We start from the raw sequence: 19,544 nt of genomic DNA, 5'->3' as shown, positions 1-19,544 counted from the left end.
GCCGGGAGAGAAGGCAGCTGGGACAGAGATGGAACCGCTAAGTCAATGATGCTTGGAGGGCTTGCTCGGGATGGGAGATGTGTGCTGAGTGTAGACTAGAGACCAAACATGGTGGCCACTTACTACCTGTATTGCAAACCATCACACCCCAAAGGAGAGAGAGGATAAAAGAGAATGTGCCTGCCACAGAGGCAGGCAGGGGGAGGGTGGGGAGGGGGCGGCGGAAGGGATACTGGGGACACTGGTGGTGGAAAATGGACACTGGTGGAGGGATGAGTGTTCGATCATTGTATGACTGAAACTCAATCATGAAAGTTTTGTAACTGTATTTCATGGTGATTCAATTAGAAAAAAAAAAAGAATCTCATGTGAGGGCTGGGTGATGGCTGAAAGGGCTGGAGCCCTGGTGCATGATCCCCAGAGCACTACCGGGGTAACCGGGGTAGCCCGGGACCAGACACCACTGGGACTGGCCTCCAGACCTCCAAACACAGCCTGGGAACCCCCCTCAAAATACACAAGAACGATCAGATCTCGTGTGTGTGTGTGTGTGTGTGTGTGTGTGTGTGTGTGTGTGTGTGTGTGTGTGTGTAAGAGGGGTGGGCGTAGATGGGCACTGAGCAGGGAAGGGGCCAGCGTGTAAGACAAGCTCCATCATTTTCCCTGAGCTCCAGGCCCGGGTCAGCCAAGAAATAGAAAACTAATGAAATTAAGGGAGGAAAAAATGACAGTGTGGAATAATCTAATTGGAAATGTTCATTTTACATCAATAAAATTTAAAAAACTTCAATTAATTTCTTAATGGAAGCCCTCTCATAAAACTGACAATGTTTCAGGATTGTTTCCACAGTGGCTTGCGGAATTCATTTGATTAATCAAGAAGATTGAAGTCCACGGAGCGGGCTTCGCCTTCCGGGCCCAGAGAAAGGTAGGGGGAGCGAGAGCAGAAGGCAGCAGCCCCAGCCTCCCTGGGGACAGGTGTTCCCGTTATCTGAGAGTTCCCATTCGGCATGATTCGTGGGCTAGTCTGATGGGGGCGGGGAGGGGTGCCATTACCATTAGTCTAAATGGAATAAATCATAAATTTTGAGGCCCCCCGACCTCCCAGGCCAACCTGCCAGATCACACCAAGTGGGAACACTCTGGTTTTTGGAGAACCAGGGAAACCTTGGCTGGACTCAGCTGCAAGAAAATCTCCGTTTCTTCTCTTTTATCAGGGGTAACTGGGCAACCTGCAGCGAGCCACAACCAACTGGGAGTGCTCTGCATCTGCAGGCTGGTGGGCCGGGCCGGGCCGGGTCACAGGGAGCCCTTCCTTCCTTCCTCTCCAGGCTGGAGCTGCAGTCTTAAGCGACACCATCGTGTTTGGTTTCAAGTCCTTCAGAACGTGACTTGCTGAACTTCCTGTCTTCTATTATTTGGAAAGGTTTAATAATACTAACAGGTTGGAACCTGAAAAGGTTCAGAAGAACTGGCCTGGGAAGGCTCAGAGCGATAGCACAGCGGGGAGGGCGCTTGCCTTGCACTAAGCCAACCCAGGTTCAATCCCCGGCATCCCATATGGTCCTCTAAGCACCGCCAGGACTGATTCCTGAGTGCAGAGCCAGGAGTAACTTACCCCTGAGCATCGCTGGGTGTGGCCCAAAAAACAAAACCAAAAAACCCTCAAAACAGAAAGAACTGTCCGGGGAACATTTCTGCAGCTCACTCATAGTGGGTCCAACATCTCTGAAGATTTACTTACGTCACTTATGTCCCCCACCATCTTGGGTTAATTTTGGAAATTTTGCCTCTGTTATAGAAGTCATCTAAGTTTTTACTTTTTTTTTTTTTTTTTTGCTTTTTAGGTCACACCTGGCGATGCACAGGGGTCATTCCTGGCTCTGCACTCAGGAATTACCCCTGGCCGTGCTCAGGGGACTATATGGGATGCTGGGAATCGAACCCGGGTCAGCTGCGTGCAAGGCAAACGCCCTACCCGCTGTGCTATCACTCCAGCCCCCTAAGTTTTTACATTTTTGGTGAGGGCTACGGAGTTGTCCTTGTTCTCTGAGAATGCATTCATCTCATTTGTATGAACCATTAGGTTTTCTTTTTCTTTCCTTTTCATAACTTGGCTTCCTTTTCCCTTCTTGGTCAGACCTAAGGGGATTCATCTACCTTGTTGTCTTCTTCCAGAACTTTATTGCTTTCTTCTTTATCTTTTATGGACTCATCCCTTAGGATTAGTGTGAAGTTATTTATTTTTGCCCCTCTTTGTGATTAAATCAAACATTAGGTCTATGCATCTGTCTCTGGCTGGAGTGTGGCTGTCTGTCCCGTGTTCGGGCGGGAGTTCTCCATCTCTTTCCCCCAGATGTCTGCAACATGCATTTTGACTTTCTTTTCTTTGATCTGATTAGGCAGGACATGCTACTGATCCTGTTTCCATTTCATATATTCTGGGGGTGGGGGGACAGTCCCAGGAATACCTGGCCAAGTGGCCAGTGGCCCAGTGCAAGGCCCGACGAGGTAGGTGCCTTGGATTCTGTGGGTCACCCCAGGGCACCCGGGGTTCTTCCAGGAGCACACAAACTGTACTCAGAGGCCCGGGTGGTGTCGGGATTCAAACTCAGGTCCTCCCCAAAAAAGTATCTGCCAGACCCTCCTCATCACTATGTGATTTAATTTTGGTTTGGGGCGATGGTGGCAGTGCCCAGGGCTTACTCCTGGCTCTGTTTAGGGGCCACCCCTGACTGTGTTTGGGGGGAGTGTAGGTAGGGCCAGCGCCTTGCCTGCTGCACTGCCTCTGTGGACTGCAGCGAAGTTGGAACCAACGGGCTGGAGAGCCCAGAGGTTAGGGCACCTGCCTGGCACGCCAAGAGCCTTCTGCGTACTGGTGATGTCATTTGCACAAGACGTGCGGAAGCACCCACGCCTGTCCCGTCGCGCCGCACGGCTGACCTCACACAGCCCTCAGGCCCGGCATTCCCCACCCCTTCCTGGCCACCGTGACGCTGGTGGCGGGCACTCACCTGTGTGCAGCGAGAGATGCCGGGACAGCGTCTGCTGCCGGCCGAACACTTTCCCACACACGTCACAGGGGAAGAGCTGGTCGTTGAATTTCCAGGACGGTAACCCATTGCCAGCCTCCAGCACGATCTTCTCCGTTTCTGTGCCAAAGGGAAGGAAGCACCGTGAGTGCTCACCGGGGCCACGAGGACACACGCTGCATCACGCAGCACACAGGACCTCAGCGGGCAGGGGCTGGTGGGCGCATGGGGACCCGGGACCCCCCTTCTCGGGTCTCCAAAGCGCTGCTGAAAGCCGTGTGGCAGATGGCTTCCGGCGTCAGCCGGGACCCCGAGGGGCCCCTCCATAGAGACGGGTCAGCCCCCCGGGATGCCAGAGGGACGCAGTGTGACTCCGACGCAGGACTTGCCCGTTTAGCCTCCGGAGAGGCCGACTCTGGCCCTGAGACGGGCTCGGGAAGGTGGCCGCGCGGAGCCCAGAGGACAGAGAGGTTGTCACCCTCGACAAGAGACGCTTTCACTGCCCTTCGGGAAGGAGAGTTCGGGTCAGTGTTTGGCTTCGAGGACAGACACGCCCGGCCTTCTGCTGGTGACAGGCAGACAGGCTGCGGGCCTCTCTCGTTCACACGAGGGCGGGCATCCCGTGGGACCCAACCCTGGCAGCTGAAAGCCTCCGGAAGCCAGCCGCTGCGAGGCCCACGGCCACTCTCCACATGCTCCGGCCGAGCATCACCCACGAGTGAACCTATTCCTGGACGGTGTGGTGGCATTTGCAGCTGCCGATACTTCAAACCGCACACCCGACCCACACTCCAGTATCACCGCGTACATTTTATAGGTCCCAAAGTAGGAGGCAGCCAATCTTTGAGGGAAATATATATATTTTTTCTTTTTTTAGGTCACACCTGGTGATGCACAGGGGTCACTCCAGGCTCTGCACTCAGGAATCACCCCTGGCGGTGCTCAGGGGACCATATGGGATGCTGGGAATCGAACCCGGGTCGGCCGCATGCAAGGCAAACACCCTACCCGCTGTGCTATCGCTCCAGCCCCGGGAAATATACATTGTTTTTTAAATATGTATATAAATAAAAGCACACAAGGCTCAACCTTTAACAATATGTAAGTGATCTCTTATAGAAGGGCTTAATGGCCCCTGGGTGAAATATAACAACTTCCACACTCTTTCCTCTAAGGATACTTTTTTGTAGCATTTTCAGCGGTTTTTCATAACAAACAATATAAAATATATTATTTCAGTTCTGCTTTGGGGCAGGGGTTGGGGTTCGGGATGGAAACATCCCAAAATATGGCCGTGGGAAGATGTCATGGTGGTGGGTGTTTGAATATTAAATATAAACAAATATTGTGAACTACTTTATAAAATAAAATATAAAAAAGAGGGGCTGGTGCAATAGCACAGCGGGCAGGGCGTTTGCCTTGCATGCAGCTGAGGGTGGTTACCTCATCCCCAGAAGGACTGGGATGCCGGCCCTCTGTTTTCCTTTTTTGGGTCACTCCCAGAGATGCACAGGGGTTACTCCTGGCTCTGCACTCAGGAATTACCACTGGCGGTGCTCAGGGGACCATATGGGATGCTGGGAATCGAACCCGGAATTGAAACCTGGACTTCCAGCCACATTTTGCTGGTTTCCACCCCCCCCCCCCAACCCCAGCGATGGTGTCTCGTGACAGCCACAGCCACTGCCAGAGGGATTGAGGCTCGTTCCTACATCAAGCTCCGCTAGGCAAGAGGGCCAGTGAGAATTTCCGCACAAGCCCTCGAGTGGTCAGTCGGGCAAACCGTGATGCAACACGTTATCAGTACGTAAGTCATGCGGGAAGAAGGAAGAAGACATCAACACGCTCGGTCGTCCGGCCGCAACCTTTGTTGTCTTCTAGAGCAGTGCAGAGTGCCTGGAGTTTTCTCATCTGTCTCTCCCCCCCCCCCACTGTACTGGACGATAAACATTCCTCCGCAGTAACACTGACAGGGGAAGAGAGGTGACGGAGAACACCAGGGGGACCCTTCCCTAGGGACAGAGACTTGCTGAGGCCACGGGAAGCCTGTGGGCCTCACTTGGTAGAACAGGCCCGATAATTTACTCGCTTGGTGCCTTGTCCTTTGCCTCAGTAAATTATGGTGACTTTTCTGCAAGTAAAAAGATGATCGCAGAGAACTGGGCATTTCGCGGTGATCATTAAAAGGCGGAAAGATTTTCCTTCAGCTCCAGGCTGGCCCAGAGGCTGAGCTTGTGGGCAGAAACGACGTCTGAACGAAGAACGTTCATTTCAGAGAGTCCTGTTCCATCTGCCGCGCGCTGCCCCCACCCCCTCACCCCCCCGGGCCCAGGGAAGATGCCCACCTCTGTTCGGGAGGGGCCGGATCAACTTGCATTTGCGTGCACCTTGCCAGCTTAGTGGAACCCAAGCAAGGCAGCGGCAAATATGAGTGTGTGCTCGCAGGTGGGGAGGGTGTTTGCTTTGGGGCACGCGCCGACAAACCCAGCGCTGATAAGGCCCATCGATTGGTGGATCTGCAGTGCTTCAAACACGGCCCTTGCGCTGAAGGAGAGCAGTCTTCTTATTACAGCCAGGAACGTGTGACTGGAAACTCCAAGGGGGCAGGGGTGGGGCTGCGGGGGCAGGGGAGGGGTGGTAGGGGTCGCCGAAGGCCGAGGGCAGGAAGGGCTCTCTCTCACGGCTGCCCCTGAGTCCAGTGGTGGCCATTTCTACAGTGCAGAGAAGAAGGGGGATTCTAGTTGTTCCTGCCAAGTGCACGGCGAAAACAGTGTCCCATAAAAGCGAAGGGAGGGGCTGGAGCCAAGGTACAGTGGGGAGGGCGTTCACCTTGCATGCGGCAGACCCGGGTTCGACTCCCAGCATCCCATAGGGTCCCCCGAGCACTGCCAGGAGTGATTCCTGAGTGCAGAGCCAGGAGTGACCCCTGAGCATCGCCAGTGACCCAAAAAGGAAAAAAAAAAGTGAAGTGAAATTTTATAAGGAGGAGCTCAAGAGGGTCAGGGCCTCCCCGCAGAGTTACCAGAATGAACGAATTGGATCACATGCAGTGACATAAATTGACACATCTTTCAAGCATTACTCATGTACTCGAGCAGCTGAAGCGTCCCTCTCCTGGCCTGAGAAAAGAACCAAAGGAGGGGGCTGTGGGGGGGACGTTCCAGCTCCAGCCTCCAGCCTCCTGGACAGAGGCTGGCACACGGATGGGCACCACCCCCACCCCCGCCCCGCCCCCTTGATGCCTGCACTGACTCAGCCACTGTCTTCATGCCGCACTGAGGAGAGGTGACCTCCGGCCACCGACTCCAAAGCCAGAAACTCCCAGCAAGGGGTGGCGAGCGCGTGACCAGGGATAGGGGAAGGGAGTCTGACATCCACAAATGACAGAGTGACGTAACGCCAAGTCCCTCGGGGGACTGAGGTGAAGTGAAGAGGAGCCCGGCAGATGCCAGTGAGGGGTGCGGGCCACGGGCTGCGTCTTTCCTCCGTCTCTCGGCCCCACACGCCTGATCCGTGCCCTCAGGCTGCCCACAGGCTGCCCACACCGCCGGGCCCTCGGATTCTCAGAGGCCGCTGGCCCGCCTTTTCCAGGCGGGACCCACTCCCCGGCAGTGGCCAGTGGTGCCGGGTCAGTCTCGCTGGGCCCCGGGAGCACGTTGGGTCTGCGGTTCACGAGGATCCAAAGGCATCAAGGAGGTCAACTGTGAACCATTCGGCAGGGAAAGAGTGAGAGAAACGGCGGCACCAGCCGGTCCCCGTCCCTGGGGATTCGTGATGGGACGGCACCCGCTCTCGGAGCTGAGGGTCCAGGGAGAGCACCGAGGGCAGCGGGTCCCGGGCGCTGCCTGCATCGCACTGGCCAGTGGGCTGCCCTGGTGACCACAGTGGTCTTGGGCCACGGACAAAAGAAAAGGCGCCGTATTGTGCTGTGGAGGGGGGAAGCCAGCGACGGGCAAGCCGGGAAGACGGAACACTCTGTGAAGTTTTCCTATATGTTTAATGAGCTCTGAAAATGGAATAGGTGTGTGTGTGTGTGTGTGTGTGTGTGTGTGTGTGTGTGTGTTTCGTATCAAAGCTCCTTCTGGAAGCCCACTGTGTAAGTGAGTCACCTCTCACTGTGGCTCATGCAACACTCTTCTCCAGCCTCTCTCTGCGGCCAGCCTCTCCTCCTCCTTACTGATTCCAGAACCATCTTTAGAAGATGCAAATCGGACCGTGTCACTGGTGGTGGGAAACAGACACTGGTGGAGGGCCAGGGTGTTGGAACGTTATATGACTCAAACCCAGTCCCGCAAGCTGGGTAACTGTATCTCATGGTGATTCGATTAGAAAACAATCAGGTGGTGTCTCCTCCTGTTTCCATAAGCTCCCTGTGACCAAACGCCTTCACGGGGCTCCTCAGGCCCCTCAGACCCCGGCTCCACAGCCTCTTCAGCAGCTCCCTTCACCTCACAGCCCCCCAGACACTCAGCCGAGGGGGCTGCTCACTCTGCGAGGACCCCCGAGACCCCCTTCAGCAGGCTGTGTCCGCAGTGAACCGTCACCGGAAGTGGTTCCCGCCCACCTGCGCACGCCTTTTACCTGGCCACTCCTGACTCAATTTCCAGCCCCTTCTGGATTCATCTCCTAGATCCCCAACTTTCTCGGCAGTGAGTTATTTCCTCCTCGCAGCCCCAGAGCAATTCCGTGGAGTCGCCTATCACACCACGATAACGCCTCAAAGCTATGTTGAGACATGTCTGGTATTTCAGAAACGTCTTCGCAGAAAGCACCCCGTCAGGCTCCGTCAACGCTCTTGGGGGCCTCCCCGTTAGCATCTGTGGTGGGTGGAAAGGGCCTCGGCCTCCCTTCTGAGGAGCCGGGGGCCCGATTCCCAGTGAGTGTGTCTTCTGTTTGTTGCATAAATATGAGGGTCTGAACGAAAGGCCCCAAGTGAGGCAGGGCATGAAACATTATTCTCATTTCCTGATGGGGAAGACGAGGGCCCGGATACAGCGTTAGTTAGGGTTTATGGCCAATTCCGGGTGAAAAATAAGGCTACTTACCTTCCGAATAGGGGTTTTAACTCACCCCAAGAATACTGTGATATAATGATTTTATTAGTGGAAATGTTCACAGACCCGAGTCCTGGCCCCAAAGGAGCTATATGCCTACTTTGCCCCAATAACGGCAAGCCCCAAGGTTGTTCTTCTCAGACAAAACTCACTGGCAGACGCTGCTTATCGGTTCTTCTGACAGACACTTTCACCTTCCTTTCTCCCTTGCCTACTTCACCATAGCAGCCCTGGAAGGCCAGGCACTAAAGTTCTGGTCCATGGAAGGACCTCTGCTTTGCAGATGAGAAGAAAAGATTTGCTTGGTGTTGCCTTCTTTCCTTCTTTATCTTTTCTGGACCCCAGGGGAGATGCCTGGAGCTGTGGCAGCCATTCTGGGGCTATGAGGCCTGAGATAGGGAGAACTGGCACAGGCTGCGTCCCGGGCAGAGTCTTCTTGGAGCTGAACGGACAGCACCAACTACCCACCTTGCTTCGTGAGGCTATGCCTCAGTTAGCTTCTGTCGCTTTTGGCTGGGTTTTCTCCTGGGACATTCCCAACAAAACGGACTTTCCTAACTAAACCCCCATTGTTATTCTTGGTCTTAGGACTAGATGTCAGGTTTTGAAGTCTGATGGGCTTTAAGGCTTTAAAATTCAAGCAACCTGCAAGGAACTCTCCACGTTTATCATCAACAGCAAGACATGTACAGTCAGCTGGGAACATTTTAATTAACTTCTTTTGTTCTGCTTGGGGGAAAGGAAAAAACCAAAACCCCATCTTTAAAAACGTTTCTTTTAGATTAAGGAATTTGCTTTCAAGAACTTTTTTTTTTTAATTGAAGCATAACATACAACAGAAAACTGCTCGTTTCAGCAACTTTTCAGTCAGTTCCAGAGTCACCGCGGAGCCTGGATGCAGTGTTAATGTGAAACTGTTGCTCTCTTCCCAGCTAGCCTCAGTCCCAGCCCCTCGCCGTTTATTTCACCGAGTCCCTGTGCCTGTGTACTTAAGATGGCTTGAATTTAATTTATAGCAAAATATTCGTCTAATGAGAATATATATTTTCCCCCTACAGGTTCAGAGAATTTTGTCCGACGCAGAGCATTTCATTCCTCTTCTTTATCCTTTGATTCCTGGGATACCCATAATTGTTTCCATAAATTTCTGGCTATTCAGTGCTATTTCTCTCTCTCTCTCTTTTTCCACCTCTTTTTTTTTTTTTTTTGCCTTGAATGCTGTCTGGAGCAGTTCCTGTGCCCAAAGACAAGTTTTTCTTTCATTCTATTTTATTTAATTAAATTATTGATTTGGGGGCCGGTGCCAAGGATCAAACATGCAAGCCAAGTGCTCTGCTGCTGAGCTAACATGCAGGTCATTAACATTTTTTTCACTGATGTGTAGTTATTACCCTGAAAGCTAACTATTACCCATAATTTTACAGAATTTCAAAAGCTTAGCCTCATGCTCTTTTTTTTGGCCACACTTAGCTGTGCTCAGAGCTTACTCCTGGTCTGCATTTGGAGATCTTGGTGGTATTTGGGACCATATGGGGTGCTGAGGGTCAGCTGTGTGCAAGGAAAATGCCTACCCACAGTACTACTGGCTCCTGCTTCACACTTTGTGTGTGTGTGTGTGGGGGGGCCAGGGGGCGTACATTGGCAGTACACAGGTCTGACTCCTGGCTCTGTGCTCAGGGATCATTCTTGGCAGGGCTCAGGGGACCACATGGGTCGCTGGGGATCAAAGCCAGGCCTGCTGCATGCCGGGGCAAATGCCCTAGCCCTTTTGCTACCACTCTAGTCCCTTCTGCATCACACCTATGTGTGCCATTATCATGCATGCCTGACCTGTCATAAGCAATTGTTTCAAATTCAAGAAGAAATCTGGACCTTCATTCCTCCAGGAAAAGAAAACAGCTAGGGCCTGTCCTGATCACACAGGGCAAGAACATCTCAGGGAATTTCTCTCAGCGCCAAAGAGAGTCACAGCGAGTATCTAGGTCAACTGATATCTGTCATTTCCAGGTTACCTGCCCTTAAAAAAAAAAATCCACTGGGATTTGAATGTTGCTTCTAGATTTTTCCCTCCACTCGAATGTCCCAAATCAGTAGACACTAACCAATGCCATGAAGTAAATGAGACAGTCGTGTCACCACCATCACAATGGATGATAGACATGACATCAGATGAAACCCTGCTGACGGGAAAGACTGCTTCCGGGGTCACGGCTTGGATGAGCGTCCTGCCAGCTCCACAGATCGACCCCACCTCTCCTCTCAGTGATGCTGGTAGTAGGCTTTAAGTCTTAGCAAATGCCCTCAGGATGGCTGTGCTGGGGACATCTATAAATCTTTGTTAGAAAACCATTAGGTCCGGAGCGGTGTCCTTCTGGTGGCTTTGTGGCAGACACTGCTGATTGCTTACTCATTTGGAAGAGATCTAGAGGGATTTTTTCCCCAGGGTGGCCAAGTGCTGCTCAGTTAAAGCATTCACGACCCCCTCCCCAGGCTCCCCCTCTCCCCCGTTTATGAACCAAACAACACGGTCTGGCCAATGAGACAGAGGTGAGGGCACCTGGGAAGGGGTTTGACTCTCCTCTAGCCCCCAAACACAAAGATCTCGGAAGAAAGCCTTTCATCTGTTCTTCCTCCTTGGATGTCTGGAGTCCAAACAGCCCCACTCCCTCTCCACCCCTTCCCTTCCTTCTTTCGGGGCCACACCTGAGTGGCCAAGTCCTGCCAATCTCCTGGCAGGGCTTTGGGGGGACCATATGGGATGCTGGAATTGAACCCAGATCAGCTGCGTGCAAGGCAGATGACCCACTGGCTATCCTTTCTCTCTGGCTCAGAATAGCCGAGACCCACCGAGAACCACTGGGCTAGGGTAATAGAGCTGAGAATCGGGGAGCGGCCCTCCAAAGCTCCTCCCACCCTATTCCCCCAGAGCTAAATTCCTAACATGAGAAAAACCGCAGCTCTCCGCTTGGTTCAGCTGGACTGAATTCTAGCAGAGAAAGGCCGACAGTGTCTAACTTTCATCCCCTATGCGCTGTGTTAGCTCCATTTTGCACAGCAGCATCTGAGTGGGTCAGAAGTACACAGAAGAGACACTAAAACGACAACGCTGATCTGCACTGGTGGAGGACATGCCACTGTGTGAGGTGTCGTACCACACCGTTTCAGGCTCAGTATCACACCGTTTCCACGGGACGTTTGATCCCATGTGTTACAGGGAGCACCATGTGACACTGTTACAGGGCACCCTGCTAACCACCTAAAGCAGGACACTCCCATTTAGTATGATTTAGTATGGTTATGTGAGGGCCAGGGAAAGCTCAAAAATGTTTCCATTGGAGCTGGAGCGATAGCACAGCGGGTAGGGCGTTTGCCTTGCACGCGGCCGACCCCGGTTCTAATCCCAGCATCCCATATGGTCCCCTGAGCACCGCCAGGGGTAATTCCTGAGTGAAGAGCCAGAAGTAACCCCTGTGCATCGCCGGGTGTGACCCAAAAACCAAAAAAAAAAAAATGTTTCCATTGAAATGAATGATAACAGCTTTCCTAGGACCCCCCTAAATCATATGAAATCCGAAAGCCCTGTTTTTGGATGTCAGGGGGAAATCTGAATTACCATTCCCATTTTTTACAGAGCAAAGAGTATATCAGACCCCGGGACAAGGAATGCCAGGGCTGGTAGGTGACAAGCTATCCCAAAGCCAAATCAGCGACTGCAAAGTCCATACGTGTAACAACTCACTACATTCATGATAAAAACGGCTCTATTGTGAGAACAGAGAAGGAACTCCAGGGTCTGATAGACACAACTATCAGGACAACATCTTGATGTGTTACACGGGAACTTTTCCTGTATTCGCCTGACCACAGACAGGAAGTCTCTATGATTGCATACATTTAAAGGGGGACACCCCAAATGCCCCCCAAGGACCCAGATAGGAAGAGAAACGTACACCGAGCCTGGTTTCTCTCACATCTCTTCTCAGTTCTTTCCTGCTGCCAGGTCGCTGCATATTCAAACTATGAGGAGCACTAAATATGTAAATTTTAATTGTGAAACTCTTTCAGGGCCGCTTCCCTTTGCCCCAGAATAAAATCCCATATTGTCTGTGTTTTGACCTTTTCCCAGTGAAGATAAAGCAGGCACTCAAGTGTGTAATTCCACTGTATTACAGGATAGGGAATCTTGACATCCAAAAAGAATTTTTTTTTCTTTGTTCTCTTGATTATTGTTGAATGAGGCGCTCAATATTAATGAGTAAATGAGGGAATGCATGAACTAAGGAAAACAGCATGCCATTTTCATGAAGGAATTTATGTTTTCTAAAACATGAAGATTCAGACTTTGTGAAATAGTCAAATATACAGTCCAGTGACTCCTAAAATTATAAAACGCATCCCACCTATTGTTTAAAAATATTTTATAGGCTTCTCTTTAAATTCCAGTCACGGTCATTTTCAAATATTACCCAAGTAAGCCCCTACGGGCTCGTGCTGTTCTCTTCACTGAGATCGGACTCCAGTGGTCTTCTCAATTATTCTAGCCCTCTTTTCTTCTGGACAAGCTTGATCGTATCGTCCGGTTCTTTAAAGATTTCTAAATTTCCTTAAGGCCCTTATCAGCTCCCAGCCACCGCAATATTCTTGGGTGACTACATCCAGTTTCAAATTTCCAGTCTTCTCTCTAAGCTCTTGATCTATTGAATTCCGCATGAACAGAAAATATAACTCTTCTGTTTTGCCTTTCTCCTGACCTTGGGTTTTAGCACATTATAAGGCAATTTATGTTAGTTGGTGGCAAATTTAACGCTTTAAGGCAACGATGATCACAAATACCTTTTCCTTGACTCAGAAATATTATTCATTTGATTAAGCAAGGTTATATGTGTTTATGGACTGCAGCGATAATGCAGCGGGTAGGGCGTTTGCCTTGCACGCGGTCGACCTGGGTTCGATTCCTCCACCTCACTTGGAGAGCCTGGCAAGCTACTTAGAGTATCCTGCCCGCATGGCAGAGCCTGGCAATCTCCTCGTGGTGTATTCAATATGCCAAAAACAGTAACAACAAGTCTCACAATGGAGATGTTACTGGTGCCTGCTCAAGCAAATCGATAAACAATGGGACGACAGTTTTACAGCACTACAGATATGCGTTTCTATGGCCGAGATTTCTGATTTTGGCTTACAGGGGACTCCCCTTCCCCTATTCCAGGTAGGGAATGACAGACACTGAATGAGGGAATATCTTATGTCAGGGACAAGAGGGGAAAGACTGTTGGCATTTTCCTGTGAGAGGATATCATACAGAAAGGTGACAATGGCAGTTTGTCATAATCACAAAAAATAGTGCAAGGGACAAACATTTCCTTTCTTTGAATCAATACCACATACAATCTCTACAATCATACCACAATCAATTGAGCCTCTGTGTATTTTCATTGCTGGAGAAGAGAGCAGTGGATTTAGATATAGGCCAAGGAGAGAACAGGCACAGAATCAGTTCAGACTGATTTCATGCTAATCTTGTTTCAAGTTCTTGCTCATGTAAAGTCCTCTACTTCTCTCATTTAATCCAGTCAACGCAGGAAGATGTGTCTCAGACTATCCTTATTTGCTTTCTTTTTTCATGACTTCTCACTGGTTTCTAATATGACCGAACGCCAGGGCTTCAGCCTCCCATGAGACTATCATCATTCCAATCACCATCTTTATTTCACAGATGGGGGAAAAAATCAAAGCCCAGAATGATCGGGGAATTAAAGGGAGCAGCAGGACCCGAACCCCAGGGAGAGGGTGTGCCCTCTGGCTTCCTTCCACCACATGGCACATGCCACCCTCCTTACCAAGGACCTTTCACTCTCTGAAATCTTTACAGGCTCAGGTCCTCCGCCTGGATCTGGTTTCTAAGGCGCCTAATATGTGCTTCATTTCTTCCTTTTCCATCAAGTGTCCCGGAATTTTATAGCCCCAGAAGAAAATGCAACATTATCATTGACCTTGAACACCAACGTCCCTGCTGGAAAACAGACCGATGCAGAGTGGGAAAAATTTGATGCAAATTTTATCCTACTCCAAACACGTATCCTATCAGTAAAAAGTCTGAAGAGCTGGATTTGTATATAAAAGTTAGGGCATTACCATTATCGACATGAATAAATGGAAAATCTAAACCACTTCCATTTAATCATTTCATGATTGAAAGAGCAAGAAATGGATTTTTGGCTTACCAGCCAGAAATGTAAAATATCCAATAGCCAATACGCAAGAAGATGTTAAAAAAACAGATAATACTCCACGACATGATTCCAAAGTAGTTGGGCAAAAGGAAGTCATCCAAAACAAAGAGTCTCCTTTCTATTTCAATTTCCAAATTGAAAAAGAAATCAAGCAACTACTAAAGTATCGATGCGGCATTTTGGTTACAAATAAAAATGAAAAGAGTAAGTAGGGAGACAAGGAGGCACCGCCCGCATTGCACGGTAGAAGCATGAGAAATTCTAGTTCTGTGTCTAGTTTCTGGTGATCGTATCCTTGCATCTTTCTCCTGGGTCTCACTTGCTGGGTCATCTTTGAAAGCATCTATCCTCTCTTTACAGAGCTCTTCAAGGGACAGCAGATGACTTGTCGCACTGATAAAACTTTGACTAATTAAAGGCCAAAAAGAAAAAAGCATTGATGCTTAATATATGTAAATAAATGTAAATCACTAGAGACAAGGTCGAGACACTTCCTACCCCATAAATACTATCTCTGAGGGTGGAAGTTGGCCGTTCTTTGGAGACCTCAGCCCAGGAGAATCCCGCCTCACCTGGGAACAAGGTGAGGAGAGGGCATGTTAGTCGTTCTAGCTTACAGAGACACCGCAGTGGGGGTCAGCCAACTGCCCGCACCCCTCCGGGAAACGGCCAAGGAGAACAGACCGTCTTAGCTCAGCGCGCTGTTGGCTTCATCTCCTGCCTCCCAACAGGCTGAAGTGCAGATTCGTAATCCCACCTCATACCAAGAGCTTGGCATGACGAATCAGTCTCCAAGCCGTACTCTGTGTTACGGGACAAGCAAGAGAGTGGGGAACAGATGTCACCCTGAGAAGCGTCCTGCCTCCTCTTTCCCAGCACTGGCATGTGCAGCCGTGTCCCCTTAATGTTGTATGAATCAAGATTCTCACGTGTGAGAGTAACATAGGAGCTCGGAAATGCTCCAGATCTGGCCTGTGTCCTGGGAGCTGACAATGTGTCACGTCTTAATCTGACAGGAGATTTTAATGTCAGATGAGACTCCTAGTGACAACTACATTTCTCACACCCCTGGCCCCCTATTCCTCGACACCAGTGAAGACTACGGGAAAAGTCCTTTACTTGCTAAGACCCCACGCACAGAGCTGGTTCTAGTGTGAGGATACAGGTAAGGGCCAGGCGGACTGGAACGTTCAATGCCCACCCCAAACACTGGTCTGCCGGGGAACTGTGGGTAAACCATAGTTCCGAGTGTTCCGGTGGGCTGGCACACCGACGTCCCCCTCCAAAGCGAAGGCAGGAGGGTCAGCTTGCCTTACAACCCCCCGAACCTTATGTGATCCCCAGAGCCCCTCCAGGAGTGATCCCTGGGCACAGATCCCTGGCACTCTGTGGCCCTGTGTACCACTGAGTGTGGCCCCCAAACCCAAAAGATCCCGCCACAAAACAAACCAAAATGAAGGCTGAACTTAACTGGTAAACAATCCGTCCTCTGCTGGGTCTGGCCACCGCGCTTTTCTGCCTTTATGGAGGTGTGGGAGGCGGTACCTACATCTTTCTTCACTTCCTTCTTCACAGATGTCACCACATGATCTGGGCATCACAATCATAAATGTACTCTCTTCACACCATCCTTTTCTAGGCTGTGACAGTATGCGGAAGAACCAAGCTATGATTCAATCGTGTGTGTGTGTGGGGGGGGGCATTCAAAGGAAGCCAAGTGTAAGCATCTCATTTTTCTCAAACCCTCTGCTGAAACCTGCTCAATGAGGGGAGAAAAATCTCTACCAACTCCTCCAGAAAGGAGTGCAATTCCCATTTGATTTAACTGGGAGCCGGTCAATGCGGGCAACCATTGACAGGGCCCGACCAGTGTCAAGAACAAGTCTCTGGTCTGAGATCAAGGGCCCACTGCAGGCCAGTGAGGGGCAGCACTGGGACCCTAGAGCCCTTCCTGGGGTTGCTGCACCCCCCTATCCAAAGACGCTAAAGCTCTGTCGCTGCTACAGGAAGGTGACAACCGCTGGAAGGCACAGGACTAGACAGCCCCACTCCCCATTTCTTCGGGCAGCGTGGGAGGGGCTGTCACACTGAAACACTCCCCCGAATGGGCAGACGTGGCACAGGGGAGCGTTACACAGCTGGGGGAAGCGAGGGGAGCTTGCCCACTGCTCCCACGCGGGCGGGGCTGGAGAAAGCCACGCTAAGCCAGAGGGAGAAGGACAAACACGGGCTGGTTCCACTCCTACGTGGGCTAGAGAGAACCGGAGCAAGAGCACAGACAAGGCAAAAAGGAAACCAACCCTCGGCTTCTGGGCCTTGAAAAGAGGTGACAAAAGTGGCGGAGAAGTGGGTGTCCAGCGGACAGCGCATGAAGTTATGGGTCACTGTGATAACAGGGTGGACGGTAACATATATTTATTAAAGGTGTGAAATTGTGCCTCTAAAAGAAGTAGTCTTAGAGCCCAAAGTTACCTACAAAATTACAAATATCACTGTATCACCGTATCACTGTCATCCCGTTGTTCAATTTGCTCGGGTGGGCGCCAGTAACGTCTTCATTTGTCCCTGTCCCTGCTAGTGTAGCCCAATGGCGTCTGCTTGCTCCAGGAACACGAAGAGCACGTTGTTGTTGTTACTCTTTTTGGCATATCAAACACGTCACGGGTAGCTTGCCAGGCTCTGCCGTGACAAAATGACAAATAAGCAAAACTAAATGTTTTTTTTTTTAAAAAAAAAAAACCCTTTCGCATGGAGAATTGCTTAAGACAGAAGGTTCCAGAAACAAATATTGATCTGTGCTGCTAAGTTTTCACTGGCCTGGGCACACAGCATCTCGGGAGGTAGGTGATAATCTCAACAAGGTGAGAAGAGGGAGGAGCGTGTGCAGGGGACGCCGAGTGGAGAGCACAGGTCCAATTTCAGCCCACTCTCGACGTCTGGCAGCAGCCGGAAACCATGGGCCGGCGTCAGGAGTGAGACAGTGGACTGAGTGCCAGGGGGTCCCCTGTGCAGAGACTCGGAGACCAACCCCACGCCCTGGCCGCCCGCCCAGGTCACGCCCAGTCAGCGGCAAGGTCACAGGCGCCAGGTTATGTTTTCTAAAGAAACGTGGGCGCGGAGTCCTGCAGTTCCACCCGCGGGAAGGATTCCTCACGGCAAGTCCCGCAGGACCGGTACCCCCGTGGGAAAATTCCAAGTCTACGCCAGGCTCCTGCAGATGGCAGGGGCCTGAGGGTCGCTGCAGCTGAGGGGGTGTGTCTGGGGGGGCAAAGAGGCGCCCTAGAGCAAACCCCGGGCGCGTCTGGCTCTGAAAGGCAGAGGCATTGCCTTCGGTGAAGCGGCTTCCAGGCTCCCGGCTGACCTTTGGAGACACTCCCTATCCGGTTCTTACTCCAGAACTGCCAGAGGATTATCTTCCTCTCCTGTTACGGCTCTTCACCTGGCTACTCATGCGTCTGCCAGGTTGGCCACAGGAAGGTTTGCGCAGTGCCTGAACTTTAAGAGATTATTCATAGTTCTCCTACTCAGAAATGCTGCCTTCATCCTCTGCCTGGGTGCCGGCTCTCCAAGGCAAGGCTGGCATGGCCGGGGTCTCCTGCCCCCCCACTTTCTGCTTCCTACCTTCATTGATTCAACAAAGGAAAGAGCAGGGTACTCTTATTTGGAGGAATCAACAATCAAAGGATTGTTTCTCAAATGCTTGAGCCATTTTTATTTATTTACTGCTTTTGAGGTGGTGCTCAGGGCTTGCTCCTGGCTTTGAGCTCAGGGATGACTCCTGGCACGGGCCAGGGAGTCAGATGGGGTGCCAGGGACCAAACCTCGGTGAGCCACATGCAAGGCAAATGCCCTATCTGCTGTACTATCTCTCCTGCCCCCCCCGCCATTTTTTTTTCTTTTTGGGTCACACCCGGCGATGCACAGGGGTCACTCCTGGCTGTACACTCAGGAATTACACCCCCGGCAGTGCTCAGGGGACCCTATGGGATGCTGGGAATTGAACTGGAGTCAGCCGCGTGCAAGGCAAATGCCCTCCCCGCTGGGCTATCGCTCCAGCCGCACCCCCCAGCCATTTTTAAAGCACCATATTAATATGTGTTAAGTCTTCAAAGCCTGCAACTTCCAACTCGCTTGAGTAATTCTCCTCCTTTTGCTGTTAAACTCACATGGCAAATTGTAAAAAGGCCTCGTAAATATTTAGCATGGGTCAGTCGAAACAATTTTCATTTCCATATGAGCAAACAAATTTGTGTTCTAAGTTTCTGTTGAGAAATTTGGGAATTACTGTCATGAGTCACCATTCTCCGCCTCACTGGAATGAGGAGGCAAGGGTGCAGAGCCAGCCTGCTTAATTTTAGGGGATGAGAAGAAGTAAAGCAATGGAGAGAAACATTTTAAGGAAAAAAATCAATCAAGGCAAAGGTTTGTGTACCCCCTCCCCGCCCCCACTCCCTTCAGCCCATGTTGGATCCCACAGAAAGTACATTCTCAGCTCCTCCAGACGACACCTTACAGGGGTTGCATTTCTGTCACTTCACGTAGAAGTACAATGCCACCCTGCTTTCAAAATTCACACGAGTGCGAAGGATGAAATTTCTAACAATGAACACCTATGTTTGGCGGCAAAACTAGACAGAATCATCCGCATAGGATTTTCTTGAATGTGTGTTTGCAGTGGTTAAGATGCTCGAGCCTTATTTTAAGTCATCCACTTATTAGAACCATAAGGCAGAATGTCAGGGATGGACAAAAATAGCACAAGATGTTAAAATCTGAATTCTGGTGTAAGGGAGGTCATCTACCGCCATTCGTAAACCAGAGGGCGACCTTCCCACTGCCCCCGCCTAAAGGTCTGGCTGAGGAGTAGAGAAGGAGTTACAATGACTTTGAGGAACCCTGTTAGGCCAAACTGAAAGTCTGTGAACATTTGAGAAATCACCAAGTGACTAGCACTGTTCTCTCCAGTGAGCTAAATTCCTGGAGTATCGGGCATCTGCAGGGAATTTTGAGCTTCTCTGCCCTGTGGCTCTGATTTCAGAAGCTGCTAATTCACTGGCTCGTGAGTCAGCTCAAACCTGCATCAGTCCCAATACGGCCTGACTGCCAAGACACACCCAGATCTTGATACATGATTGGAAGTCGAGGTCACTGCCCAAATGAGATCGAAGCCACAGGTATTTATTGTGACTCTAAAATCACACGGAATTAACAGAATTTATGTGCTT

The 19,544-nt window shown here is 50.8% G+C and overlaps 1 protein-coding gene across 6 annotated transcripts in view; it reads right to left on the bottom strand.

Moving 5' to 3' along the window:
• Positions 1–19,544, bottom strand: part of ZNF827 (zinc finger protein 827) — a 177,988-nt gene that overhangs the window by 20,433 nt on the left and 138,011 nt on the right. For all 6 annotated transcript variants that reach the window (XM_055144333.1, XM_055144337.1, XM_055144335.1 and 3 more), the window contains exon 9: positions 3,015–3,152. In XM_055144333.1, the coding sequence (XP_055000308.1) occupies positions 3,015–3,152 (138 nt within the window). The remainder of the gene's footprint in view (positions 1–3,014; positions 3,153–19,544) is intronic.

Source organism: Sorex araneus, chromosome 7 (genome assembly GCF_027595985.1).
Source record: "Sorex araneus isolate mSorAra2 chromosome 7, mSorAra2.pri, whole genome shotgun sequence".
Classification (NCBI taxonomy): Eukaryota; Metazoa; Chordata; class Mammalia; order Eulipotyphla; family Soricidae; genus Sorex; species Sorex araneus.
This window is presented reverse-complemented; position numbering and strand designations above follow the sequence as displayed.